A 15,000-nucleotide genomic window follows, 5' to 3' on the forward strand; every position below is an offset into this window, starting at 1 on the left:
ACGTACAGGTCTTTGCTACACGTTCGACCATCTAGAACATTGTATTGTTTGTCTGTGGCGTCAGGTATGAAGGCAGGACGACAGTGTGCCAATGACGAGGAGTGCGGGGACCACATGGTGTGTCTAGCCGACTCCTGTGTCTGTCTGGCTCACTACGCGGAGAGAGAGGATGGTTCTTGTGGTGAGTCACATGTCAAGTCAACATCAGACTGTTTAGAGGGGACTGTAAGGCCTCCAATTGATGGTTGTTGTGGTCAGTAACATGTCAAGTCAACATCAGGCTGTTTAGAGGGGACTGTAAGGCCTCCAATTGATGGTTGTTGTGGTCAGTAACATGTCAAGTCAACATCAGGCTGTTTAGAGGGGACTGTAAGGCCTCCAATTGATGGTTGTTGTGGTGAGTAACATGTCAAGTCAACATCAGGCTGTTTAGAGGGGACTGTAAGGCCTCCAATTGATGGTTGTTGTGGTGAGTAACATGTCAAGTCAACATCAGACTGTTTAGAGGGGACTGTAAGGCCTCCAATTGATGGTTGTTGTGGTGAGTAACATGTCAAGTCAACATCAGACTGTTTAGAGGGGACTGTAAGGCCTCCAATTGATGGTTGTTGTGGTCAGTAACATGTCAAGTCAACATCAGACTGTTTAGAGGGGACTGTAAGGCCTCCAATTGATGGTTGTTGTGGTCAGTAACATGTCAAGTCAACATCAGGCTGTTTAGAGGGGACTGTAAGGCCTCCAATTGATGGTTGTTGTGGAGAGTAACATGTCAAGTCAACGTCAGACTGTTTAGAGGGGACTGTAAGGCCTCCAATTGATGGTTGTTGTGGTCAGTAACATGTCAAGTCAACGTCAGACTGTTTAGAGGGGACTGTAAGGCCTCCAATTGATGGTTGTTGTGGAGAGTAACATGTCAAGTCAACATCAGGCTGTTTAGAGGGGACTGTAAGGCCTCCAATTGATGGTTGTTGTGGTCAGTAACATGTCAAGTCAACATCAGACTGTTTAGAGGGGACTGTAAGGCCTCCAATTGATGGTTGTTGTGGTCAGTAACATGTCAAGTCAACATCAGACTGTTTAGAGGGGACTGTAAGGCCTCTAATTGATGGTTGTTGTGGTCAGTAACATGTCAAGTCAATATCAGACTGTTTAGAGGGGACTGTAAGGCCTTCAATTGATGGTTGTTGTGGTCAGTAACATGTCAAGTCAACATCAGACTGTTTACAGGGGACTGTAAGGCCTCCAATTGATGGTTGTTGTGGTGAGTAACATGTCAAGTCAACATCAGACTGTTTAGAGGGGACTGTAAGGCCTCCAATTGATGGTTGTTGTGGTCAGTAACATGTCAAGTCAACATCAGACTGTTTAGAGGGGACTGTAAGGCCTCCAATTGATGGTTGTTGTGGTGAGTAACATGTCAAGTCAACATCAGACTGTTTAGAGAGGACTGTAAGGCCTCCAATTGATGGGGCGAAGATTGCTTGGCGAAGTCGCGAAGCTCGCTGCACGAAGCTTGGCGCCGCATTGTATTGTTTTGCATTGTAATGTAATGTATTGTATTGTATTGTATTACATTGTATTGTATTATATTGTATTGCATTATATTGTATTATATTGTATTATATTGTATTATTTTGTATTGTTTTGTATTGTATTGTAATGTATTTTATTGTAATGTATTGTAATGTATTGTAATGTATTGTAATGTATTGTAATGTATTGTAATGTATTGTATAGTATCGTGTTGTATCGTATTGCATTGTATTATGTTGTATTGTATATTATATTTTTGTGTGTAATGTAATCTTGTCCTTTATCCACCACAGGCGTGGTGACGGGCGGACAGTGTGAGTCTAGCAGTGACTGTGGAGACAACATGGCGTGTGACAATTCCACTGGTAGCCCTGTCTGCAGCTGTCTCACGGGACTCGAACCCAACGACTCTGGTGTCTGTGGTGAGCTCCGTCTCATTTCATCCCGCTGGACAAGAGACAATGTACTAGTTTCTATTCTCATCGCATAAATAGTATGTGAAATTGCACAAGAAACTAGATAGGTATAGTCTGCTTAAGTGCCGGCGGTGGACGATTTTTGTATGATGCAAAACAATCAAATCAATGTTTAAATAGTGCTAAAGAAGATAAGTTTGTCAGTGTGTGTTTGTTCGTGCGTGCGTGCTCGCGTGTCTCTGGGTATGTGTGTATGCGTGCGTGTTTGACCTGCATATCTTGACGGCTACATACATGTTGTACACCAGGACGTCCGACGGACTCTGCGTGTGTCAGGGCGGAGGACTGCGGGGCCAGCATGGACTGTGTGGGCCCCCCGGACAACCTGACGTGTCACTGCCACAACGACCACGTTCTCAAGACAACAGGCTTCTGTGGTAAGGCTCTGTCCGTCTCTCTCACTGTGACAGTGACCATGACACAGGCCTTATAAGAGTGTTTTCATGTTCTACCACAATGTATGCACAGCACAAGTTATAAAACAAATAATCTCGTATAATTATGGACCCTCCACTTAGATTAGGCTTTTCAGAGGCGCTTTTCTGGGAAAATCCAATAATTAAGTCACTGATACTTTGGAGACAGTGTTGTTAAAAGTGTCTAATCTATCTCAAACATCAGATTTGTCAGGCACTCGGAGAACGTAATTATGTTTAGGCTTTTCAGAAGAGACTTTGCTATGGAAATTCAGCTTGAGTATTACAAGTCCATGTGAAGATTTTGACATTTTGGGTTCCCTGTCTGAAAAAGTCGTATGTTTGGAAGGAGTAATTTTATAAAGGCGTTTGAGATATTTGGGAGAAATTGAGAATCTCGTTGTTAAAATATATCTGGACCGAAACCTTTCGTTCTCATCGAGTCAGCTGGCCATTGAGATGTGTGCTGTGTTTATTTAGGCCTGGCAGCGGGCGAGAGATGCAGGAGCTTGGCAGAGTGTGGTGACGTCATGGACTGTAACACCACCACCACCGCCACACGTCAAGTCTGTGTCTGTCGCCATGGTTACGTGGCCAGGCAGGACGGCGTCTGTGGTAAGAGATTGTTTCCTTTTCTTTGTCGTTCTCATCTTCTCTGGTCTGCGTTTTATTTTTTTATTTTTTCCACTGTTGCCCTTGACTGTTGGAAGAATTTATTTAAAACAACAAAATAAAACCAATAATACAATGCAAGGTATAACAATAAAACCAAATCTGATTAAATGGTCTGCAGGGGAGGCAATCATCTTGCTTTATTTCAAAGGGCAATATTCAGCGGTTGTTTCCTTTGTAACAGTCTATGTAAAATTATTGTTCATCATCGCAACACAAAAAAAAGTACCTCATGCGTATTTTTGCAGTCAAGGTGTTAGAATATTTGCTAGAAATTCGAAATAGGCGAGTTGTGATAGTCTACCTTTCAGACTGTGCTTGTGCGATGCAGTCCGAATCATGTTTTGTTTTAGAAAAGAGGTTACTTAAAGTTATGTGTGTGCTTTCAGCCAGTGTGCTTCTCCATTGTCAGTATTACTAACTATCATTAGCTGACACTGGTATACATAGCTTGGGATTCGAAACTCATGGAGAAACACTAATTTATCTCAGTAAAGTCTGAGCCTAAAGCCTGCCATTATTTGAGCGAAATCCACTAAGCAAATCACTACTTCACAAATCTTGCTGCACGAAGCTTTGGTAATGAATTTTCATTAACAGTACTCTTAGTCAAATCTTCGCGCAGTCAACTAAGGATTGGTTGGCGGGTTATTGTGTGTTTATCGTTTGATCAGCAGATATTACTATCAGGATTGGTTGGCGGGTTATTGTGTGTTTATCGTTTGATCAGCAGATATTACTATCAGGATTGGTTGGCGGGTTATTGTGTTGTTATCGTTTGATCAGCAGATATTACTATCAGGATTGGTTGGCGGGTTATTGTGTTGTTATCGTTTGATCAGCAGATATTACTATCAGGATTGGTTGGCGGGTTATTGTGTTGTTATCGTTTGATCAGCAGATATTACTATCAGGATTGGTTGGCGGGTTATTGTGTTGTTATCGTTTGATCAGCAGATATTACTATCAGGATTGGTTGGCGGGTTATTGTGTTGTTATCGTTTGATCAGCAGATATTACTATCCGAGTTTGTTATTGTGTTGTTATCGTTTGATCAGCAGATATTACTATCCGAGTTTGTTATTGTGTTGTTATCGTTTGATCAGCAGATATTACTATCCGAGTTGGTTATTGTGTTCTTATCGTTTGATCAGCAGATATTACTATCCGAGTTTGTTATTGTGTTGTTATCGTTTGATCAGCAGATATTACTATCCGAGTTTGTTATTGTGTGTTTATCGTTTGATCAGCAGATATTACTCTCAGGATTGGTTGGCGGGTTATTGTGTTGTTATCGTTTGATCAGCAGATATTACTAGGGAGATTTAATAAACGAAACGTCGGGACGTTTCGTTTTGAAGTTGTGGTAAACGTCATCATTTCGGGGGTCTCTCGCTGGAAAGGTGAAGGTCAACTGAAACGGAACGTGGAACGTCAAAACGCAGTCACGTTTTCCACCCCCAAAAAACGAACAATATTTCGTCAACTTTTGTGAGTATTTTTGCACACTAACAGTTTTATTTGTTGGCCATTTTATGCATTGCTAGATTCATCAACCCTTTCACAGTCTTTCAGCGCTGAGAATGTGTTCATTGGAGGTAGACAACTGTTGTGAACTGAAATATTTTGAAGGGTGCTGATCCTGGTACATTTATCCAACTTCATGGTGAGAAAGCAAATGGCGAAGCAGAAGTAGGTCATCGCATCGAATTTTTATTCTGGCTTCGTATGTGATTTTGTATAAACAAAGTCTGTGTGATTTATTTGGACTGAAAATAATCAAAGTATGCCCGATTCTGGACCACCTCCTAGGGTTTTTTTTCCCCATTCTGATCGAGGACAGACGTGATAATTTCACTTGAAGATTTATCGCCCTTCCTTCATTCCGAAACGAAACGTGAATACATCTAAATCTTGTCTGCGGCCTATGCCGTCTCGTTTCACGTTCCGTTTCGCGGGGTGACTCATTCACCAAACGAAACGAGCTGTCTTTTGAATCTCCCTACTATCCGAGTTCGTTTCCTTTATCAGTTTCTCAATTTACCCGTGTGTAAGGTATTCCTATAAGAAAAGTGAAAACTCGTATTTCTTTTCAGCGTTCGCGGTAGGGAACTCTTGCAATCTGTCATCGGACTGCGGCGATTGGATGAACTGCACAACCCTCGTGACGTCACATCTACAGGAAGAACGTCACTGTTCGTGTCTGACGTCATACATTGCCAATGGGGATGGCTCTTGTGGTAAGCACCGGTATCTCTGCTGCGTCGTTAGTTTATGTGTTTCACAACAGAGTCTACAGATAAGCAAATAGGTGACAGATGGTTTATTGTTGTTTGTGTCACGAGAAGCCAGGCAATCAATCTCATTCCGTTTTTTTCTTTTTCTTGGTCTATTCTTAAAACATTATCAACGAAGTGACAGACGAGCAAACCAGTGTAATCCCGACGATGGAAGAATTATGAACTGATCTGTGCCTTAAGTTTGCACAACCGTCTATAGTTATGTGTTTCAGTCCCTGCGTGTATTGGGGCATTGACAGTCTCCTAGTTACATTTGATTACAATGGCTGCTCAACACAGACAGACTGTCTCGGACCACAGCGAGGCTCATGCATCCCTCGCGAAATAGAGGACTCGTTCCGAAGTTGGAGACACACTGTTTGAGCTCCACTCTGACTAATATATCTCTAAAGACAATCAGCTGCAGCAAACTGAAACGTTGTCACTAGTACTCCCACTTTGACGAAAATTCTGGGAAAAAAACACCACATGCTCGATTATATTTTTAAATGGGTACCTGAACTTTGTTTTAGGGCCAGTGAAGGCAAAGGCAGAGAGAGAGAGAGAGAGAGAGAGAGAGAGAGAGAGAGAGAGAGAGAGAGAGAGAGAGAGAGAGAGAGAGAGAGAGAGAGAGAGAGAGAGAGAGAGAGAGAGAGAGAGAGAGAGAGAGAGAGAGAGAGAGAGAGAGAGAGAAGGGGAGAGAGAGGGGAGATGGGCACCACTGTCATAAAGCAGGCCGGAGAGTAGTAGAGATCTCTAACATCTCGCTCCCCCACGACCTTCACCTTTTATACCAGTTCGTTAGAGAAAAAAAAAGCTAATTGCAGTATTCTCTACCGTTATTCCTTATTGTAGGCCTGGATTTCAGGGTTACAACGGGAGCAGAATTGTTCATCAAACGAGCAACCAGCGTGTGCAGACAACATGGAGTGCGAGCGTACCTCAGGCAGCGCATATAGGTGCACGTGTACCGATGGTTTTGTGCCCGGAAAGAATATGTCTTGCGGTGAGTGTTGTTTGTTTTCTTGAGAAAAAACAGAATAAGTGACAAAGTCAGGAAGTGTTGGAGGGCGGTAAAACCACCTTTAGTAAAGAGTAAGAACCTGTAGGGATAGCCCCAAGTAGACAAAACGTAAGAAAGGATTCATAGGACGACAGTCGACTTACAAAAATAATACCTGAGAAAAAGACCCTTAGAACGCTTTCAACGTTATATCATACAATGTTGTGTCGCAAATAATTCTACCGCACAGGACTGTCTTCCCTGTGCAAAGGAACTGTTTTGAAAGCTGAAAGTGACTCCCCTTGTTTGTGTACGCGATGCTGATTACTAGGTCGTCTCGTCGTGTGTCTTTCCGCCAGGCGGCGCCCACTGGACAACTCTTTGTTTCCAGCACCGAATAGAAGCAGCGCCCTAAATCTTACTCACTCATTGATTTCATTAACTACCATACTTGTGGTGCGTTGTCAGCAAGTCGTGCCGTGTGCGTCTAGATGAAGGTCCAGTGGATTATCCGGAATCTTCAAATTGTTCAAATTGCCAGACCCCCCCCCCCACACACACACACCCCCACACCAGAGAGCAGCTCAATAGTATCCCTGTAACTATGTGTTGCCAGGGCTGGGTGTGGGCGGGGCGTGCTCACTGGATGGTGACTGCGGTCAGCGCATGGCGTGCAGCAGACAGTCACGTGAGCAGGTTGACGGGTCCTGTGTGTGCCAGGAGGGATTCCAGCAAAACTCCTTTCTCACCTGTGGTAAGCTCACACACATTTTTAAGTCTTCTGTTTGACTTCAAACATCGACTGCTTAGTTGTTTGATATGATGATACATTTTGAATGTAACATTCTTGGCCAGTTCTGAATGTTGTATTTTTATTTTTTATCATTCATTTCTTGTTATGCTTTTTACAATTTACTGGCAACACGAACAGTGCCAAATCTAAAATTATGCCTGAACACTTCTGCTCACTTTAGTCAATAGGAAAGTCAGTCTCTGCATCACTGCATTCGATCATTTCATCGACGAAGCAAGGTGTAAAGTAAGCCCAGTCACGCATCACAGTGTGTTTTGCGGTGACCTTGGCAGGTGTGGCGGTGACCTTGGCAGGTGTGGCGGTGACCTTGGCAGGTGTGGCAGGAGTGAGAAGGACGCAGACTGTGACGACAATATTAAATGCGACGTCATCAGAGTGTGTTTTTGCTACCCTTGGCAGGCGTGACGTCAGAGAGTGACGCAAACTGGGGACAATATGCAACACGACGTCATCACAATATTTTGCTACCTTTGGCAGGTGTGGCGGCAGAGAGTTGGTGTGAGAGTGACGCGGACTGTGACGACAAAATGCAATGTGACATCATCAGAGTGTATTTTGCTACCCTTGGCAGGTGTGACGTCAAAATGTGGGTGTGACAGTGACGCAGACTGTGGGGAAAATATGCAATGTGACGTGACGTCATCACAGTGTGTTTTGCTACCCTTGGCAGGTATGGCAGCAGAGAGTGGGTGTGAGAGTGACGCGGACTGTGGCGACAGTATGCAGTGCGGGGCGGACAAGCTGTGTGCCTGTCTTCAGGGCTTCGTCTCCAGACAGGACGGCTACTGTGGTCAGTACATACTTCTCTGCATCTCAGGTGATTCAACTGTTAATCGTAGGTCTGTCGTCGGAAAAAAGCGGGGCGTCGCCATTTAGTGGTCAGTGGCATCCTAGCCCAGAAAAAAACGGTTGGTAAACGGAGGTGTCCATATTAGGAGATGTCGTTATGGGAGATGTCGTTATGGGAGGTGTCGTTATGTCGTTATGGGAGATTACGTTATGGGAGATGTCGTTATGGGAGGTGTCGTTATGTCGTTATGGGAGATGTCGTTATGGGAGATGTCTTATGTGAGATGTCGTTATGGGAGATGTCGTTATGGGAGATGTCGTTATGGGAGGTGTCGTTATGTGAGATGTCGTTATGGGAGATGTCGTTATGGGAGGTGTCGTTATGGGAGGTGTCGTTATGGGAGGTGTCGTTATGGGAGGTGTCGTTATGTGAGATGTCGTTATGGGAGATGTCGTTATGGGAGGTGTCGTTATGGGAGGTGTCGTTATGTGAGATGTCATTATGTGAGATGTCGTTATGTGAGATGTCGTTATGGGAGATGTCGTTATGTGAGATGTCGTTATGGGAGATGTCGTTATGGGAGATGTCGTTATGGGAGATGTCGTTATGGGAGGTGTCGTTATGGGAGATGTCGTTATGGGAGGTGTCGTTATGGGAGATGTCGTTATGGGAGATGTCGTTACGGGAGATGTCGTTATGTGAGATGTCGTTATGGGAGATGTCGTTATGTGAGATGTCGTTATGGGAGATGTCGTTATGGGAGATGTCGTTATGGGAGATGTCGTTATGGGAGGTGTCGTTATGGGAGATGTCGTTATGGGAGGTGTCGTTATGGGAGATGTCGTTATGGGAGATGTCGTTACGGGAGATGTCGTTATGGGAGGTGTCGTTATGGGAGATGTCGTTATGGGAGATGTCGTTATGGGAGATGTCGTTATGGGAGGTTCCACTGTATTAGTTAGCTTTAACAATGGATAGTTGTGACCAAACTTGGGCTTATTTCTTGTACCATTTTGTTCCCCTCAAATTGTTTGTTTAAGCTTCAGTAGCCAACGTGTCACCTGAGATTTCAAGTCTTTTCAAATCTTGAGAAAAATCTGGACTTATTCACAAAAATTAAAATCGTGTTCGGGAAGGGGAGACGTCCCTGGATGGTGAATGAAGGGGTCTTCTTCTTCTGCGTTCGTGGGCTGAAACTCCCACGTACACTCGTGTTTTTGCACGAGTGGAATTTTACGTGTATGACCGTTTTTACCCCGCCATTTAGGCAGCCATACGCCGCTTTCGGAGGAAGCATGCTGGGTATTTGTTGTGTTTCTATAACCCACCGAACTCTGACATGGACTACAGGATCTTTTCCGTGCGCACTTGGTCTTGTGCTTGCGTGTACACACATAAGCCACTAGCAGGTCTGCACATAAGTTGACCTGGGAGATCGGACAAATCTCCACACTTAACCCACCAGGCGGCAGCGACCGGGATTCGAACTCACGACCTCCCGATTAGGAGGCCGACGTCTTACCACCCCGCCACAGCGCCCGTCATGAAGGGGTACAGAGGGCGAATATATTCTTGCACCGTACGATGAAGTGGGCTGCTCTGTCTCTAGGTGTGATGGCGGGTGAAGGGGTACAGAGGGCGAATATATTCTTGCACTGTACGATGAAGTGGGCTGCTCTGTCTCTAGGTGTGATGGCGTGTGAAGGGGTACAGAGCGCGAATATATTCTTGCACTGTACGATGAAGTGGGCTGCTCTGTCTCTAGGTGTGATGGATGGCGTGTGAAGGGGTACAGAGGGCGAATATATTCTTGCACTGTACGATGAAGTGGGCTGCTCTGTCTCTAGGTGTGATGGATGGCGTGTGAAGGGGTACAGAGGGCGAATATATTCTTGCACTGTACGATGAAGTGGGCTGCTCTGTCTCTAGGTGTGATGGATGGCGTGTGAAGGGGTACAGAGCGCGAATATATTCTTGCACTGTACGATGAAGTGGGCTGCTCTGTCTCTAGGTGTGATGGATGGCGGGTGAAGGGGTACAGAGGGCGAATATATTCTTGCACTGTACGATGAAGTGTGCTGCTCTGTCTCTAGGTGCGATGGATGGCGGGTGAAGGGGTACAGAGGGCGAATATATTCTTGCACTGTACGATGAAGTGTGCTGCTCTGTCTCTAGGTGCGATGGATGGCGGGTGAAGGGGTACAGAGGGCGAATATATTCTTGCACTGTACGATGAAGTGGGCTGCTCTTTCTCTAGGTGTGATGGATGGCGGGTGAAGGGGTACAGAGCGCGAATATATTCTTGCACTGTACGATGAAGTGTGCTGCTCTGTCTCTAGGTGTGATGGATGGCGGGTGAAGGGGTACAGAGGGCGAATATATTCTTGCACTGTACGATGAAGTGTGCTGCTCTGTCTCTAGGTGCGATGGATGGCGGGTGAAGGGGTACAGAGGGCGAATATATTCTTGCACTGTACGATGAAGTGTGCTGCTCTGTCTCTAGGTGCGATGGATGGCGTGTGAAGGGGTACAGAGGGCGAATATATTCTTGCACTGTACGATGAAGTGGGCTGCTCTGTCTCTAGGTGTGATGGCGGGTGAAGGGGTAAAGAGGGCGAATATATTCTTGCACTGTACGATGAAGTGTGCTGCTCTGTCTCTAGGTGCGATGGATGGCGGGTGAAGGGGTACAGAGGGCGAATATATTCTTGCACTGTACGATGAAGTGGGCTGCTCTGTCTCTAGGTGTGATGGATGGCGGGTGAAGGGGTACAGAGCGCGAATATATTCTTGCACTGTACGATGAAGTGGGCTGCTCTGTCTCTAGGTGTGATGGATGGCGTGTGAAGGGGTAAAGAGGGCGAATATATTCTTGCACTGTACGATGAAGTGTGCTGCTCTGTCTCTAGGTGCGATGGATGGCGGGTGAAGGGGTACAGAGGGCGAATATATTCTTGCACTGTACGATGAAGTGTGCTGCTCTGTCTCTAGGTGTGATGGATGGCGGGTGAAGGGGTACAGAGGGCGAATATATTCTTGCACTGTACGATGAAGTGTGCTGCTCTGTCTCTAGGTGCGATGGATGGCGGGTGAAGGGGTACAGAGCGCGAATATATTCTTGCACTGTACGATGAAGTGGGCTGCTCTGTCTCTAGGTGTGATGGATGGCGGGTGAAGGGGTACAGAGGGCGAATATATTCTTGCACTGTACGATGAAGTGTGCTGCTCTGTCTCTAGGTGTGATGGATGGCGGGTGAAGGGGTACAGAGGGCGAATATATTCTTGCACTGTACGATGAAGTGTGCTGCTCTGTCTCTAGGTGTGATGGCGGGTGGCACGTGTTCTGCTGACGAAGAATGTGCTGACGTCATGGAGTGTCTTTCTTACGGCCGCTCCTCATTCTGTTCGTGTCGTCATGGTTACGTCGCCACCGCTGATGGAAAATGCGGTAAGGTTCTTCTCAGAAGGCCTGCCGGTGCTGTTTGTTCTTAAGGGTATTTATTTCCCCTGACATTTGTAGAAGTCTGTAAGCACGTGAAGCATCACCCTCTCGTCTGTTCTTCGACACGCGCTCACTGACTGTCAGGGGGTGGGGGCGGGGTGTGTGTAGGAGGGGGTGTGGCATTTCATTGCCGACAACCTTTGTTGTATGTGAAACTCCATTGTCCACACAAATGCATTGTCTCGAATGGAATCTGTGACAAAAAGTTTTTAAAAAAACGCAAGCATCATGATCGTAGTCAATCAATTAAAATAACTGTTAATGTGCGGACGGCGGGGATGGTTTATTGCAGGTATGGGCGCGGGGGAAAACTGTATTGATGTTGGCATATGCGAATTGCATTTCAAATCGAAAGCTAAAAATTAATTAATAAGTTTGTTCATTAAAGCTGTCATTGAAATTGAATTTTCACTAACAGATTAACACACGATGCATTGTGTCCCTTTTCAATTCCTTGACCCAACAAGATATAGATAATTATGTGATGGTCACTCGGAATTCCTTGACCCAACAAGATATAGATAATTATGTGATGGTCACTCGGAATTCCTTGACCCAACAAGATATAGATAATTATGTGATGGTCACTCGGAATTCCTTGTTCCAACAAGATATAGATAATTATGTGATGGTCACTCGGAATTCCTTGACCCAACAAGATATAGATAATTATGTGATGGTCACTCGGAATTCCTTGACCCAACAAGATATAGATAATTATGTGATGGTCACTCGGAATTCCTTGACCCAACAAGATATAGATAATTATGTGATGGTCACTCGGAATTCCTTGACCCAACAAGATATAGATAATTAGGTGATGGTCACTCGGAATTCCTTGTTCCAACAAGATATAGATAATTATGTGATGGTCACTCGGAATTCCTTGACCCAACAAGATATAGATAATTATGTGATGGTCACTCGGAATTCCTTGACCCAACAAGATATAGATAATTATGTGATGGTCACTCGGAATTCCTTGACCCAACAAGATATAGATAATTATGTGATGGTCACTCGGAATTCCTTGACCCAACAAGATATAGATAATTATGTGATGGTCACTCGGAATTCCTTGACCCAACAAGATATAGATAATTATGTGATGGTCACTCGGAAAATGTGCTAAGACTTAAAGAACATTGGTGTATATAAATGTAGTCGTATTTCTTTTGACTGCGGTGATGGTTCATTGCAGGTGTGGGTGCTGGGAGGAACTGCAGTGATGTTGACGTGTGTGGTGACCACATGCACTGTCACCACACCGGACTCTTCAACGTCTGCATCTGTGACCCTGCTTACGTCACTAAGATCGATGATTCGTGCGGTAAGCTGGAAAACTGTTGTTGGAGTTATTCCCTTCATGGAGCGTTGGAATGAGTTGTGTTGGTACCGATTTTGGTACAGAGTGTGTGCGTGCGTCGAGCGCGCCTGTGCGTGCGTGCGGGCTAATGGATGTGTATGTGTGTGTGTGTGTGTGTGTGTGTGTGTGTGTGTGCGTGCGGGCGTGTGTGTGGGTGTGTGTGTGTGTGTGTGTGTGTGTGTGTGTGTGTGTGTGCGGGCGTGTGTGTGTGTGTGTGTGTGTGTGTGTGTGTGTGTGTGTGTGTGTGTGTGTCCAAAAGGCTTGCCGAAATTGCTTGTGCCTAGCATCTTGATTCGCTCTTGAAGGTGAACGGGATGTATTGACGTCAAACCAAGAGACAGAGACGTGACGTGACGTACTTAACGGTGCCCGCATGACCAAGACTGCAGTTTGTGCTTATGTCTGTCAGCACTTCTTGATTACCGAGTTATGCAGTTGTGCAAATCACACCTAATCATTAGTTGTGATCAGTTGTCAGTGCATTTTACATTTTGTTGTTGTCGCTTTTTCTTCTCAGTTTGTATGGCGCTTAGTCGGAATGGCGCAATACGTAGGCTGTTCCATAATTATTTAGAATCTCAGAAACGGAAACACATATCAACAATCTAACCAGGCCATTTTCTAGATCAATCCTTCCCCAGCCGACACCCAACTGGCCATCCTCTCAACTGTTCTCATTCAGGCCTGGTACCTGACAAGCGCTTAGAACTGTACCCACGGAATACGCGCTATATAAGCTTCATATTGATTGATTTTATTGATTGGTACCACGTGACATAAGCTATACCTGGTATGGCCCTAGTGAAGGCTCGGGCAGAGTCTTCAGGGGTCTCTAACCGTGTTTCCGCGGCTATTTCTTAAAATCTGAGAACAGGCTGAACTAGCATGGGAGATGTAAAAAAAAAATAGGATGGATGCAACCAGCTACCAAGAAATATGTTGTCGCAAAGGCAGTATACACAGGTGCGTTGTCATGTTGCAGCATAAGCCATCGAATACCCGTGTTTGGACGGTGTTTGTGCCAAGCCTCGAATATTTTCGACCATTAGTGGTGGACACAATAGTCTAATATTTGACGGCATGATTTTGTATTTAACGCCATATTGCCAGGAGCCTGGATTCTAAATAATAAGGGAACAGCCCTCGTACGTACTAGAAATATTCATCTTGTTCTTCTTGTTTGTGTTCGTCTTGTGTATGACCAATGCCTGGTGTTTGTGTTCGTCTTGTGTATGACCAATGCCTGGTGTTTGTGTTCGTCTTGTGTATGACCAATGCCTGGTGTTTGTGTTCGTCTTGTGTATGACCAATGCCTGGTGTTTGTGTTCGTCTTGTGTATGACCAATGCCTGGTGTTTGTGTTCGTCTTGTGTATGACCAATGCCTGGTGGCTGTGTTCGTCTTGTGTATGACCAATGCCTGGTGTTTGTGTTCGTCTTGTGTATGACCAATGCCTGGTGGCTGTGTGCAGGTGTGCGAGAGGGGGCGGGCTGTGAGAGGGAGGAGGACTGCGGGGACAACATGCAGTGTGCCAGGCACGGGGAGGAGGGTCCGCTCTGTTCCTGCCTCACCAGCTGGCTCCCCAGGCAAGACGGGACATGCGGTAAGAATTGGATCAACTTGGTGCTGGTGATGGGAATGAACATGATTCTAAATAGACTCCCGAAATCACTCTGTCGGGTGTGTATGGGTGTGAAATTGACAGAGTGAATACTCTTGTTTGTATTGAGGCAAGCTTTACCACGTGCTTCTTGTCCACGTGTTTCAAGCACATGCAGGGTGTTCCAAACTGGATCATTTTAATTTAGAGCGCACGATATTGACGATTTCGAAATGCTACTTTTGTAAAGTATAAATAGATAATGGAATGATGCTATCTTCAAACTATTCTAGATTATCCCCACTGGCGGTGTGTGTTCTAGGGTTGCCCTAGATGATTGGATGATACGATCTTAAAGAGTTCTAGATTATCATCACTCGCGGTGCGTGTTTCAGGGTTGCCCCTGGGAGGCCCGTGTTCGGACCCCGCCCAGTGTGGTGATCACATGACCTGCACGCAGCAGCAACAATGTCAGTGTCTGCCCGACTTCCAGCAAAACAACTTTCAACTCTGTGGTAAGTCGAGTTTGCATCAAAAACGACGCTGGTTA

General features: G+C 45.3%; 3 protein-coding genes across 3 annotated transcripts in view; 2 read left to right on the forward strand and 1 right to left on the reverse strand.

Moving 5' to 3' along the window:
- Positions 1-66: 66 nt before the first annotated feature.
- LOC138972021 (adhesion G protein-coupled receptor E1-like) lies at positions 67-6,335 on the forward strand. The gene is made up of 5 exons (XM_070344862.1): positions 67-181; positions 1,827-1,955; positions 2,258-2,386; positions 2,906-3,040; positions 6,232-6,335. Exons 1-5 carry the CDS (start codon positions 67-69, stop codon positions 6,333-6,335), a joined length of 612 nt encoding a protein of 203 aa, XP_070200963.1.
- A 1,885-nt stretch (positions 6,336-8,220) lies between these two features.
- On the reverse strand, positions 8,221-9,528 carry LOC138972022 (inactive protein tyrosine kinase pTKL-like). The gene is made up of 2 exons (XM_070344863.1): positions 9,506-9,528; positions 8,221-8,932 (listed from the first exon to the last, which is right to left on the reverse strand). Exons 1-2 carry the CDS (start codon positions 9,526-9,528, stop codon positions 8,221-8,223), a joined length of 735 nt encoding a protein of 244 aa, XP_070200964.1.
- Positions 9,529-9,597: 69 nt separating this feature from the next.
- LOC138972023 (fibrillin-1-like) overlaps positions 9,598-15,000 on the forward strand; it is a 12,183-nt gene continuing 6,780 nt past the window's right edge. Inside the window, exons 1-8 of the mRNA XM_070344864.1 lie at positions 9,598-9,612; positions 10,077-10,100; positions 10,487-10,510; positions 10,893-10,908; positions 11,303-11,431; positions 12,687-12,815; positions 14,322-14,453; positions 14,846-14,965. Coding sequence (XP_070200965.1) covers positions 9,598-9,612; positions 10,077-10,100; positions 10,487-10,510; positions 10,893-10,908; positions 11,303-11,431; positions 12,687-12,815; positions 14,322-14,453; positions 14,846-14,965 — 589 coding nt within the window. The remainder of the gene's footprint in view (positions 9,613-10,076; positions 10,101-10,486; positions 10,511-10,892; positions 10,909-11,302; positions 11,432-12,686; positions 12,816-14,321; positions 14,454-14,845; positions 14,966-15,000) is intronic.

This window comes from Littorina saxatilis, linkage group LG7 (assembly GCF_037325665.1).
Source record: "Littorina saxatilis isolate snail1 linkage group LG7, US_GU_Lsax_2.0, whole genome shotgun sequence".
NCBI classification, from domain to species: Eukaryota; Metazoa; Mollusca; class Gastropoda; order Littorinimorpha; family Littorinidae; genus Littorina; species Littorina saxatilis.